Source organism: Anabas testudineus, chromosome 2 (assembly GCF_900324465.2).
Source record: "Anabas testudineus chromosome 2, fAnaTes1.2, whole genome shotgun sequence".
Classification (NCBI taxonomy): domain Eukaryota; kingdom Metazoa; phylum Chordata; class Actinopteri; order Anabantiformes; family Anabantidae; genus Anabas; species Anabas testudineus.
The window spans coordinates 12,628,951-12,643,099 of record NC_046611.1 but is presented as its reverse complement, the minus strand read 5'-3'; the positions used below and the strand labels follow the sequence as shown (position 1 = coordinate 12,643,099).

At 43.7% G+C, this 14,149-nt stretch overlaps 1 protein-coding gene across 4 annotated transcripts; it reads right to left on the bottom strand.

Annotated features, from left to right (window-relative positions):
• Positions 1–3,113: 3,113 nt before the first annotated feature.
• On the bottom strand, positions 3,114–13,580 carry atp1b1b (ATPase Na+/K+ transporting subunit beta 1b). Of its 4 annotated transcripts, none has more exons than XM_026363585.1 (7): positions 13,336–13,580; positions 12,897–13,217; positions 6,909–7,037; positions 5,778–5,933; positions 5,404–5,588; positions 4,878–4,961; positions 3,114–4,774 (listed from the first exon to the last, which is right to left on the bottom strand). In XM_026363585.1, the coding sequence occupies exons 3-7, from the start codon at positions 6,964–6,966 to the stop codon at positions 4,514–4,516; spliced, it is 744 nt and encodes a 247-aa protein (XP_026219370.1). In that variant the 5' UTR covers positions 6,967–7,037; positions 12,897–13,217; positions 13,336–13,580; the 3' UTR covers positions 3,114–4,513. The 4 variants fall into 4 exon arrangements, with proteins under 4 accessions (XP_026219370.1, XP_026219371.1, XP_026219369.1 ...); XM_026363586.1 differs by having other exon boundaries at positions 13,347–13,580; XM_026363584.1 differs by having other exon boundaries at positions 12,897–13,580.
• Between the last annotated feature and the right edge of the window lie 569 nt (positions 13,581–14,149).

Sequence of the window (14,149 nt, the reverse complement as noted above, 5' to 3'; positions counted from 1 at the left end):
AACACTGGAAAACTTTATAGAGCCCCAAATCACAACAAAAGTCATCTGAAGACCTCAGAAAATGATAAAAGACATATTTATGACATTATCGTTCAGTGACATGCTGTGATCAACAAGTCCAGGCCAGGGGCAGGTCTAGAAACGACCTACATGAGGTGGCAAAGGCCTGACATGAGGTGGGGTGAATGACTCTGTTTCACCCATAGCAGTTAAGATTTGACTAATTCTTAAAATGTGTTTAACCACATGGATGTGGGTGACTTTTTTAAAAAGACAGGAGAGTCCATGTGTAGCAGCATGGAGCCTGTGATTTGATCTGGCTGATGCAGCACAGCTGCCCCCTTGTGTTCAGGAGCTAACAGGTGTATTTAGTTATTAAGCTGCTTTAGGTTCACTGGATGATTTTAAATGACCGGTTTAACAGAACAAAGAGCATTTCCAATATAACGTAGCTGCAAACAGTCAGCTGGGTGTGTTTTGTGAGAACTACATCCCTGTTCTGCTCTGTCCTCTGGTGTGGTGAAGTGTAATCAGTAAAGATGACCTTGTGATGGCTGTCGGCGTGCGAGTGGGAGAAGGGTGAGACTACTCCCTGACTCCATCTGTCACATAACGGAGCGTGACTCTGCAGAGCAGTTCAAAAATATAAGTGTCTAAACGTCACAAACACGGATCTAGAATCAGGTGATAAGTGAAATCTAACAAGAAAGAAGTTCAGTTTCCATGACTCCACTTCCAGGTAATGATAAGACAGCATCACGTGTGTTTATTGTCATAATATGAATGGTATGTGGTTTGTGCTGCCTTCAGCGTTTCTCTTATTTGTGTTAGTGTATTTTTAGCTCTGCTCCAGTCACCCCTCCACATCCAGCACCGGGCTGTGATAATGTCATCACCAGGTGAGACCTGAGGTGAAAGAGCTGCAGGCTGCTGCAGTGTAGGACGTCCAATCATGTTTAGTTGAGGTTTGATGGTTGAGATCCGGGCAGGGAGTTTCAATCGATGAATCATTCACGACAGCTGACTGAGGCGTCGGGTTCTCAGGAGGGTCAGAGGTGGCTGCGGTGAGATGAAGTCACTTCTCGTGTCCTCCTGAGCTGTGTTCTTCAGGATTCGGTGGAGACGCGGTGTCCTGACAGTGTGATGCTATCTCCCTGCTCCATTACTGTTACCTGAGGCCCGGTGCACTGACTCCCAGCATGTTTCCGTCTCTTTCTGTCTTCTCTGTCTGCAGTCGCCAGAGTTTTGTTGAATTTGTTCAGTTTGTCATGCAAACAAACAATCCTGCATCATTTTCTGCTTTATACTACACTAAATGTAGATATATAACCACTACATTCCTACAGTGTGTAATTCCCACTTATCCAGTGCACGTTCACACTGCTAACTTTACAGCAAAGAGGTTGGTTGTGGGAACTAGTAGATCATTGTGACTTTTACTTTAACAAGGTAACACTGTGAAATGTTACCAACCTCTCAGGTGGGACAGCTCAGAGTGCACGACAACTGCACCACTTACTAATCTAATTACTAGTTCTTTATGTTATGACCTAACTTGAGTGTGGACGTTCATTCAGTCAAACTCTACGTGCTGATGACGACCACGACATATATAAAGCTCCAAATAAAACTTTCAAAGGTCAAACAGCCTGCTTGGCTGGCTCTGTCGGAGCTGCTGGTTCTTGGTGACTTAATACCTGCTCTCTGGTGGCGCTTGAAACAACATCCCTCTGTTAGCTGCCATACAGCAGCGTCCAACCTGTAACTACAGAGCCGCTTGTCTGCAACCGATCCGGCGGCTTCGCCCTGCCTGCACACTGAGAGCTGAATGTGGTAACAGAAGTCACCAAGCCGAGGAACAGTTTGTGCATTCATCTCTCAGGTCCACGGGGTGAGGGGTGAAGGGTTGTCACCGAGAGAAGAACATTCACTTTTTCCCAAGCTGACCTGTGTTGGTTAGGGGTGATTGGTGGACAGGCCTGTTTGTAGAAACACAGTACAGTCGATACTATAGCATGTTGGCCAGTGCAGGTGTATCAGTGTCACTGTTCATGCTCTTATTCCTGAGACAGCCTCACAAGATGTATGGACCTGAGTGATTCCTACAGACAGTCACAAGCTCAATCTGTTTTTTAGTGACACTTTGAAGCTGGTTTAATAGAGGATCTAGGTAATGGATGGATGGACACCTGCCAGGGTGTTTCCCAACAGACCCACTGACACATTAAAATACAAATCAATGCCTCTGTCAATAGGCCTGGTGGACTGACAGGATCAGCAGAGCAGTTAGATTTCCAAGTCTCTGTAAGTGGCCTTTTTAAACAGCAACAAGAGACTATTTAATTTTCCATACACAACACTCCAGTGGTTCACATTCATAACCACTCGAGTGTTAATGGTGCGATAACGTTTTTGATTCTCACAAGTGTCCTCGAGGTGATTATTTAAATGTGTGGCACTGATGACTCCAGCGAACTCCTGGGAAATCAGATTTGCATAAATGCAGCTGGTTTTTCACTGAATTCCTGCTGAGTAGCAGGGAAATGATTGAATCTGCTGTGAATAATCTGTGCACTGAGAGAGATCGGCTTGATTTCTATGGCTGTACGAGCCGGATGAACAAACCTAAAATCTGCTGCATCTTCTCTGGTAAAAAAATAAAAACATAGAAAATAGGATCAAAAATGTGTCACTGTGAAAACTTCTGTCCGGTTACGGATGATTTATCACTTTACTACACTTTTGATAAATCTTGAGACTTTAAAATCTGTGACCAGTTTCCATAGAAATAGTAGTTTTAAGAAATTATGAGCTGTATTTTGTGCACATACTTTTTCCAACATGGTGCATCTACACTGCCACACAACCTCCTCAGAAACTTGTCTTGGACTCGAGTTGGAATCGAGTTGAAACGTTCTGTAAAGCTGTAAGTAAAAACTCAGCCTGAGACTGTGGAGTCATTTCTACAGTACTACACTGTACACAGAGGACTCCACCATACACATTCATGTAGAGTATGTTAGACAAACACATTTCACCTAAATAATGTAGATGAGGTTTCATGTAAATGTGACAATGTGGAGGCAGAAGAAAACACCCGAGAAGCACACAGAGAAAGGTCCATCATAATTTTATTTGTTTCTATTGTTGATTAAAGGACAAAGTGGATGAACTGATGAAAGGCCGACTCATGTTAAAGTCGAGTGTTTTACATCAACATGAGAACCTACAGAATATTAAAGCCAACATCATTAGTTCAAGTTCTGTTAGAACTTCTGTTTTTTTATTTTAAATGCATGAACATGAGGTCACTGTGGAATTAAACAGCGTGTCAACCTGTTCATTCTACAACTAACTACATTCATGGCCCCAAAAATGAATGAAAGAACTGACTTTAGCACTTAACGTGATCGCAACAAGGAGTACTGCATTGCTTCTGATAAAGACTCTCTTAACTCGTTACTTTGGTTTTGCATTTATACATTACAATATTCTGCAAAGAAACAAAATGTACAACTGCATAAATATAAAATTCTTCCACCATGTTTAATGGCTGAAACATTCAGAAACTTACACCACAACGCTGTGAAGAATCCAGCATAGAAAAAAAAAAAAAAAAAACTTTAAAAACTTGAGTTAGCACCGTTGCCCTTGCAGCAGGCTAAAGTGTCTAACAGGCTGGACACAACTCTACATTCAAGGCAAAAAAAAAAGAAAAAAAGAAAAATCAAAAGCAAGAAGGCGTGAAACAAAAGTAATAAAAACCAAGTAATAAAACCCCTTCACACATGATTTAATAAAGCACAATAAGAATAAAGGCAAAGTAAAAAGAGTCTCCAGTGATCAGATGTAAAGGACGAAAAAAAATAAAAAATAAAGGAGGAAAGACGTTTCCTGGAGTGCCTTTTCCTTACACAGATCAGAAGAGTGTACCGTATCAAACCATTTCCATCATTCAGTAAGTGGTAGTGTGTGTTGTCTGACACACATACGCACGCACGCGCCTAGCTGTGTAGCTAAAGCTTGTTCGCAGAGGAAAAATAAGAAGAGCGTGGTTCGGAAGGACCAGATTTTTTTTTGCGACTACTGCACACTCCAAAACTAGTGAGACCACAGGAGGCAGCGATATGCAGAGGGGACAAACACAGCTCGCTACGCGTCAGGAGATGGAATTACACTTTACAGTCGTCAATGAACAATGTCCCATGGCTTGTGGAAAAGTCTCATTTACAGCTGAATAAATACTTTTATTAGGCCTATTGCTACTCTTTCTCTAAATTACATTCTAGACAGAGGTGTAGAAGCTAGAGATGAAACACAGATTACACGTCGGTCCCCTATCTGTTTTTTTTCCTTTCATTATTCATTCATTCAAGACTAGTTTTGATTGACTTCACCGCTACAGTCTACTCCCCTCACTTATCATCTCCTACGTTAGATCGGTGTTTAGTTAAGAGCAATGGGGGGAGGGGCGGTTGGGGAGGGGGAGGGAGTGCTATGGTCCTGATGATGGTCATAAATTGTTAACCTGGATCTTGATGTCAAAGCGTCCCTGGTAACGGTCCTTTTCGCTGTAGTCGATGTTGTCTCCAAACACTTTGCACTCGATGCGCAGTTCAGTGTTCATGGTCAGGTTGGTGAAGTGCAGCGCCACCAGCGGCTGCAGGTACTGAGGGTGCAGCAGCTTGCCGTAGTAAGGGTAATACTGCAGGGGGAAGCCTCCGCCGATGCCGTAGTACTTTATCTCCCCAATTTTACCGGCATCCTCCTCTTTCTGAGAACCAAAAACACGGAGAGACTCAACAACGACAGATCTGGCAACATGCGAAAGAAATCACACAAATCTTAAAAATAAATAAATAAACTAAAGTGCGCACCTTGTTTGTGCAGTAGATCGGGATGACGTTGGGCTGCACCTTGGATTGAGCCTCTTCAGGGATACTTTCATTAGAGGTAGGAGGCTGCACACAGAACACAAGTGAGGAGGGGAACTACACACACACACACACACACACACACACACACACACACACACACACACACACACACACACACACACACAGTACTACCTCATGTCTCAATTCGGTCCAGTAAACTCATCACTGCACATGTGGTCTGTCATCGTGGACCTCATTTATATATTGAGACCTGATCACAGTGCGGCCAGAGGTCTGATAATGTATCCGGAGGCAGATCACAGGTCTCGACATGTGACTACACTGCCCTCGTTTGGAGGTACTACGGAGGAATTCTAACCAGTGTCTTCAACATTTAATCAGGCATCATTTTACTGGTATCATTAACTTTGTGCACTCTAATCAGTCTAATCAGCAGCGACAGACAGTTTCAGTCTAGTGCTCGACTTCTGGCAGCTACTAAACATTTACAAACATTCATACCTACCTTTGGACGGAAGTTGACAATCCTGTTAAGCTTTACGATCAGGCAGGGCTTGCCCTCTTTGAAACCAAACTCGCGATCCTCGATGCCGGAGCAGGGTCCCAGTAGGCTCCTGGGGAAACGGCAGGCCTTCCTGACGCCCACATCACTCTCCAAGTCGCCCCGGTTCTTGTACTCTGCAGGTTCATCTGAGGGTGGGAGGAAAAGGGTTACCGTGGGTCAAGACTCATTTATGGTGTCTTAAAATCGACCTGTCTCTGATGCACAGGAGATATAGAAGATCTGCATTATATGCTACATACACAACAAAGTTCTGTAATTGTGTTTGGTTATCAAAGGGACGTCAGAGGTGACTATGGGATGTCAATGAAAGCTACCTCCACAGTCCTCAAACTTCATCTGGTCTTTCTGTTGATCTTCATCATACTTGGCCAGGAAATCCCTCAAAGCCTTGGCGTAAGGCAGGTAGGTCTCCACGTCGTTGACGCTGAAGGTCACTTCAGATTTGTCTGAACGTGGGGTGTGTGTGAGGCCTGCAGAGACAAACACATCAGCGGCTACATGTAGATTCATGTTCTTCAGGCTAAACTCTTGTTGTTAGTGTAAATGAAAGTCCTCTGTAAGATCTGTGGAAATTTCAGATCAGCAAAAAAAAAAAAAAAACTCTAATGTGAATTCTAAACCTGTGAATAAATGAAAATAAAGCCTGTGTGTTGAATAAGCAGATAAGGTACTCGCTCTGAAAGCTGACTGTTTGACATTTGAGTTAAGCTATCAGAGTTACTGTGAAACATTCAGGAACCCTGACTCTGTTGGAAATGCATGTTTTTCTGTCAATTTCTGCAGATTTAAAAAACCTAATATCAATGTATCAATGTCTTCAGATAGTGTTTCCTCCTGTCCCCGGTCAGGCTGAAGAACGTCAGTGCCACTGCTTTGGGCTCAGATGAAGCTGACTGATGTCTTGATGACTCTAAGAGAACTAATGTTTCCTGAAATGACTGACTGTTTTTCACACATGCTCTGTCTGGCCTGCTAAACTCCAAGTGGCCTCCCTCACTATGGAAACCAGGCTGTGCTGTGTACACAGGGGAGGCTGTGCTGTGACCATCGTGTCCAGATATATTCAGAGTTTGTTTCCAAAACAATAAGCAGCCGTGTTACCTAAGGTCCGAGTGACCCATTGTGCTCACGGTGTACACAAGTGTTTTGTAAAGAAGGTGTTGTAAGAGGCAGAACGCTTCTACTGCACTTATCAGACTGTAGAACTGTGTTTATATATAATCAGCGACACCATGTCTAGATGTCTGATTACACTCTGTGCAGGTGCTACCATATGGTTTTTCACTAACACGTATGATTAACAGTGTCTTCTTTCTTACCTACCCTCACAGTCTGAATAATCAGAGGATCATCTGAACTGATAAAAAAAAAACACTTTCTATACAAATGCATATGCACTTGGTCTCCAGATGACTTTCAGACAGGAAGGAGGTGTCTCTTCTTACCAGGGGGTGCGACTCTGTCCTGCCAGGTGGGCTTGTAGTTGCTCAGGGTAAGCAGCATGGCCTGGATGGTGCCAATAAAGATGGCAGCCAGGCAGCCGTAGAAAATGATGTAGAACAAGATGATTTTGACTGTGGAAGAGAAAAAGAAATGTCTTTATAGGCACATAAATCAATTTCATGTTCAGTGGAGTGACCTGGTTTTCACAGTTAGGAATAATAATGAAAATACAGAATACCATCAGCTAGCCTAACTTGAGATGTTTACACTGCACGGATCACCAGTTTTCATTACATGGGGGCGTCAAAGCAAAAAGCAAGGTCTAACTCACGAGACTTACATTATTATTGAGCAACACTACGACGACTGATAACTGTTGCACAATCATTTAGTGGCACCGTCTATAAAAGGTTTTTCCTCACACTGGACTTTTACAGTCATTCTTTATAACTGTTCACCATGAAAACATGCCAAAACAAATAAACGAGCTCCTGCAGCCACCTCAGTCGTTTTACAAGTGATAAAATGTTGGACATCACCTATGTGTAATAAAGGCCTGGACAGGTGATTCTCTGTTAAATACATAGTTCATTAATGGCCCAATAAGCTAGCCATGCTGGGTGTGTGTGGTGAAGAGTTTTAGTGAAGGAGGCCAGCAAGACGTCTGAGAACACTCTCGTCTGTTGAGCAGCTGCACGGCTCCCTGGCTGACATGAAGAGTCAAATCACAGTTCACATGACACCCGAGCTGACTGAAGCATGTAGCGGTGGCCATGAAATCATCAGCCCGGAACAATTCAAATGAGCCGTTTTGGACATTGAGCATCAGGGAAAACACAGTCTGCTCTGCAGCAGTACGTTAGGCTGGAGAAGGTGAAGGGTCAGAGGAACATCGCAAAATACAGACTCCAGCAGCCTGTATTCAAACCAACACAAGCACAGAGCCAAAGATACACAGGAACAGCTCCAACCGCAGAGAGTCGAGAGCTAAACCTGGAGCAGGAATTAGAAAAATGGCTGGAAGATGAGAAAAGCTCAAAGAGATTGTCTCTCAATGTTAAGGAGCCACAAAGCCTGCATTCATGATAAAAAAAAGCAAGCCAACAGAGGCAGCCTTTGTCTTTACAGGTTAACTGGAATCCAACTGTAAATCCTGTGAATACAAGGCTGCAATTACCTAAGGAACACTCGCTCCAATCAATTTTTACACACTGTGGAATTACAGTTAACAGAGCTTTAAAGTTCTCTTATCTGAACTGTGAAGCAATAATTACACCACAGATTAAGTCAATGTCGGAGTTAGCGAGCTATACGTTCACACAGTCGGTGATTTTGCTGCATGAGGCAATGTCAAAACAGCACAAACTAATTATTACATGATGTTAGCTGAGCTAGTTACATGCAGAGGCATAAGATCACAGCTTGTGTCCTCTGGGCACTTTAAACCTGACATTCATAGATATCTATAGCCCCTTATCTCGGCTACACATGAGCCACAGCAGGACAATTTGCATTCCTCTCTAAAATAAACCCTACTGAATAAAGGATTAAAAGCAGATCTATCTTGTTAAGGTGCTCCTGGATGTCACTTCATCACCGTTTTCAACACAGCACTGTGCATGGCACCTTTCCTAAATGCATCAGCATTTTTTAGATGACCTCAGAAGGACAAATACAACACCCCCCCCCCCCCTCTCTCTCAGCTGCCTGCACTCAGTCACTCTCAGCTGGGGCTCCTGCAGTAGCCACAGCCGCCCAGCTGCTGCTGCTGCTGCTGCTGGACCTGAGCTCTGATCTACGCTCAGCAGACACCGTGTCACTGAAACAATGTCGTACCCAGGTGTTAAGAGTCTAGAGGGGACTGACGAGCTGTGTGACATTGAGGAGGTGGTACAAGGGCGTGCGCTGCTGCTGCTGCTGGGGGAAGAGGAGAAGACACGTCGGACAAGTTAATCAGTCGTATTGTTCGGTAGATACAGTGACATCTGATCAGAGGAACCCGACACGGATCAATAGTCCTCTCTCCGCCTCCGAGCAGGCCGCTTCACCTTGACTCACCTTGGACTATGATGCATTTTTAACCCTTTCTCTGCCTTTTCCAAAACTACTAAAACAGACAACTTGACGTTTCCCTCCAACAAAACAGCCAATGTGGAGGAGACCGGGCTCCAATCAGCAGCCGGCTCTCCAGCGCCGGGGCTGCGCCGCAGCGTCTACGCTCCCTGAATGAACAATAGGAACCAGCTTAACCAAGCACCACACGCAGCTAACACACACGGGGCACGGTGAAGTGTTTCTGGGGTGTTCACCGTGTCCCAGGTGGCAACTTGGGGCGACAAACTCTGAACACACAGCGGTTGTCGTCCAATGACGCAACAACAACCGCGGTGTCCGGGCTGCCCCTGAATGCAGCAAAGTCAAATCAAACAGGTGGTGCGAGACACGACGCGCGTCGGTTAGCAACCATACTCACGCCAACTGCCGCCGGTGCGACCCAGCAGCTCCCCTTTCTCCGAGTTCCACACAAACTTCTTCCATCCGCCATCGTCTTTATTTGAAGGCATTTTATTTACTGTTACTTATTTCCCGTTAAAGTGCTCCTTTAACCGTTCTTCGGCGGGCTCCCACCGTGCGGCCAGCTAACTTCCCGACCTGTCGCAGAGGCACCCAGCTCACAATATAACCGGTCGTCCTCGGCTCCGCCCGGAGCTCTCCGTAAGACACCTAGTGGGAGGGCGGAGCGGCGGCGGCCAATCACAGGGCGCAGAGGCCGTGCGTAGCGCTGACGTCAGCAAGACGGACAGAAAGCCTATAGAGGCAGGAGTACAGCAGAGCGCTATACATAACCTGGCTGATCTATGCAGATATGTGAGAGTAGGCAGAAAGTTAGTCATTGTCTTCTGGTTGTATGGTACAACACGCAGCTTAATTATTTGTTTTTAACGTATTAATTAGACATTTTGTAAAGTGGTCCACTCTACATACATAGCTTATTTATATGTGTATATGACATGATGTAGGGTACACCATGTTTAGATTACAAAGTCCTGTAAACATAAACAGGCAAATGTTATTTCAGGGTGTTGTGACATTCAACAGGTTTTGCATCATGTGCAACAAATCTATCATGTTTAGTATTACCACTCTGGGGGGCCACAAAATAAGCATCTAGGCTCCCTTTTTTTTGTCCGCTGCTCCCTCTCTTATTAAAGCATGTCAGCTACCCAATGGCCACTTTAACTAAGTGCATGTAGAAGCTACGTACGGCAACATCAACATGTAAGGACAAGGCCTCACATTTCAGATGCAACTATGGAGTAGAGGTTCATATACATGGGTAGATTATGAGTAAATAGGCCCCTTGGCACAGTCGCCTTTGTTTTTTGTTTTCTTGCTTCTGTCTGGTCATTTAATTGTTGTAAATAATAATTATTGATAAAGTTTACCTTTTGTTATTTTGCAACTTTCTCATTTCTCAAATCATTATTAACACCCACTTAATGAAGAGGCTGCAGCAAAGGGCCTGTTTCTAGCGGTGACATAAAGTCAACCATCATCTGCATATAGTATAATTTAAAGAACATATAGGTCAATTTGACAGCTTCTGCAAAAAATTAGGCCCTGACTGAAATGCACAGCTGCTCCCACACAGTAAATATTTATCCAGCTCTGGGCTTATTCCCCCACCTCCCACTGGACCATCACTCCCCTATTGCTCATACCCTCTAGACCCCAACAGCAACTTTTCCAGTGGTCCATCAAATACTTTTTATGAATATCAAGTCAGAATAAGGGCAGTAACATAAGCCTGAGATATTCCAGAACATGCAACCATCTCACGGATTTGTAAATTGTCACAAATCACAGATGTTTCCCGTGAAACTGGTGTAGAATGCAGTTTTGTTTGTTTTTAGTTCAAAGCTAAAGAGTTATAATTGAGCCTGACTATTCAGGTTAACTCACTGCGTGCCAACAATTACAACAAGGCACACGCAAAGTGCCAGATTACAGTGCAGCAACCTGCAATTCTGAACGAAGTCGCTTTCTCTAAAACAGTCATTATGGCACAAACAATGCCATCATTTGATCCCCTTCACTAACAGAATGGAGTTTGTGTTGCTGAAGGTTGTGTCGCTCTCACTTGCACAGGTTTTTGTTCCCAGGTTAACTTGGTGGGTGTCCTGTGTTGTTGATTGCAGTGGACCCCTCCCCACAGCCACCCCCCTTACACACACCAGAAGGATTATAAGCTGTACTTACACAGCATTACACAGTATACACATAGTTAAAACTTGTATATATATCCTGCCTCCTACAGCCTAGAATTGCTCTCTAGTGGTGGCCCCAAGGGCATTCCTGCTGCCAGTGCCAGGGGCCACTCGGTGACCCAGTTGTCTATCTGAACTTGAAATAAGAAGCTTTTAATATATGCTGTTACCTACTACATTACCTCTTAAATGTGCAACATCCCTCATGTGAATTCATTGTGAAAATAGTTTAAACTGTGATTTGTAAGACATGACTAGAACCACCACTGCCTTACTGGCCTGCCCTTCACACATTTAGAAATACATGCATGCTTATTAACATGGACATGTGCACATCGTTCAACTTCACATTCTTGTCTGGGTGCCATCAGTTTTTTTGAGTTACGTACATTTGTTTAAATGTAAACACATGTGTAGGTGTGATTGGTCGATTACACACATGTGGGTTTTAACCTTTAAATTCTATCTCAAGGACAAGATGGGCCACATGCTGCACTAAAGCTGTTCAGTGCTATGTAAAAAGTGAATTAAGAGGAGTCCCATCTTTTCATGTCTTAAGACTAACCCCCAAACCTAACCCAAAGATTTTACAAAGAAAACAATACTAATCAAACCATTCCTTTCTAGATTGCAGGAGTATTAGTTAAGGTGATTATTTTTTTTATACTTATACTACTAATCCCTCCTTGGGAAAATTCTTTGTGGACAGGCTGCCCCCTTGAGACGCCAAGGTTTTCGGGGTTCAGTGTATTGTCCATGGACAGGTTTGTAGACGACTGCCCTACTAACTACACCTCTGTTTCCCCATGTATTCATGTGATTACATAAATACAAAATAGAACAAACTTTATTTCTAAACAGATATGTTGTGTCTAATAGTTTTGGAATCCAGACATGCTCAGCATACTCAATGTGCTGATGAATAAGATGCTGAAGATCTTCAGACCCACACACTATGCTTCAAAGACCCTTCCTATGGAAATAAGAGACTGAAAAATATTATTAGTAGAAAGTAAGACCGACTTGTGCACAGAACTTGTATATGGTCCATTTTGAACAGTTTGAAAAACAACTTGGGATCGGTTGTCCAATTCCCGACTCCTCTTGTCACATGTCAAAGTGTCCTTGGGCAGGATACTGCACCCCCAGTGAGTCAGGTCTGTCATTGGTGTGTTAGTGTGTGTGCGCGAATGGGTCAATGAGATGCAGCGTAAAAGCGCTTTGAGTACCACCTAGAAAAAGTTAGTGCAGACCTTTCACCACTTACCATTTAACTTGTACCCAAACTTTCACCAAAGTCCATGTGAAGAGCATACAGAAACCCCGGACTGGAATTCAGTGTGATTTATTCTAAATCTATGATCCAGCATGAAGCATTCTCATTTCATGCACTGCTTGAGCCCCAGATAGTCAGAATGGCACCAAATGTGGATTCATCCACTGCTGTAATGGTCCTCAACAAATTCCTCCTGTTTGAGTCATGTTTGTAAAAACCTACAATGAGCAGAAAACAATTTTTCCCTTATTAGTGTCTGTTTGTAAGTGCTTCTAGCGAAGGACTCACAGAGAATTAGGCCACATACCCACAAAGACTTGCCCTAAATTAAACAACTCAAAGGCCTGTGTTGGTGGAAGTGTGTCGTTTAATGTACCAGGATGGATTTATGTGTTTAAAAGGCTCTTTAGAGACTAAAACACACCACACTCAGTTGTAATACTCACTGACAGAATGTACGCGTGCATGTATGGAGTTGAACTAGTTCCAGCATTTTCCCACTTTGTCGTTTTGGTGGCGCCCCCTGTGTTACCAGCCCCAACTCCATCAATGTGTGCGCAGATGTGGCTTTTAAACCTCATTTATCTTTGGCCCGGTGTTCCACAGGTAAAATATTGAGATATCTCCAGACTTTTCGTTTAAAGGTGTACTTCATGATGGCGGAAAAACATTGTTGAAGTCAGCAGCAGCAACTGAACACGCTACATCCTCCATCTTCAGGCACAAACACTGGCATTGCAAGGGTACTCGTTCCCTGGATCCAACACCTGGGCAGGTGGACGTTATCATAGAAAATGTTAAAATCAAGCCACATAAACGGATAAAACACAAACACAGCAAAACAGCAAGTAATGAAATTAGCTGACTGAACGACAGTTAACTAACCAGACACACACCATGCTCCACACACACGTTACTTTCTCTACAACCTCCATCTGCTAACGTCACAATAGCAGCATCCATTGGCAAACTAGCAAGTCAGTTTGCTGATGTCCATGATGAAGTTCGTCTATAACACTTTCAGCTTCTTTTTCAGTTTTGGTTCCTCTGATCATCCTCCCTGGTTGTTTGGCTCTGTAAGCTGTGCACTGGAAGCAAAAGCCTTGACGATTTCTTTGCCATCTCTGCACCGTCATGTGAATTTCAGAACTCTAGCAGGCCAGATATACTGGCTTTCTCACCCCCTCCCCATACCCGGTGCGAACCCCTTTGTTTTGTTTCTGTTTACAGAACTAGGACTGTACACAAACACCGGAGGTTCTTTAGATACACACATTGAACAAGTGGCAAGAGAAACATTGCTATGCTCTCCTTCAGCAACCTTGTGGAAGGCCCTTAATGCCAACCAAAATAGTGTGCCTAAATTCCATATGGAGTCATACTGCTTCTAGTTTTCCCTGCTTTGACTTCCATGGTGATGAACACAATCTATCTGTTGTTCCAAACACAACTGGACAAACTCTAATAATGCTGCTACTGTATATTTGTCCTGATCCACAACTGGTCATGATTTGCACAACTACAATGCTCATTTCCTGTGTTTATATGATGGCGCTCATGTGAAGGTAACCATCACGTTGGAATCACGGTGCAGCAGTCAGTGACATAAAGACTGCTATTTCTTTAATGATACAGCCTGGATGTTGGACAGCGACCACACCCAGACAACTGGTGCCTTTTACCAACGTGTGTACACAAT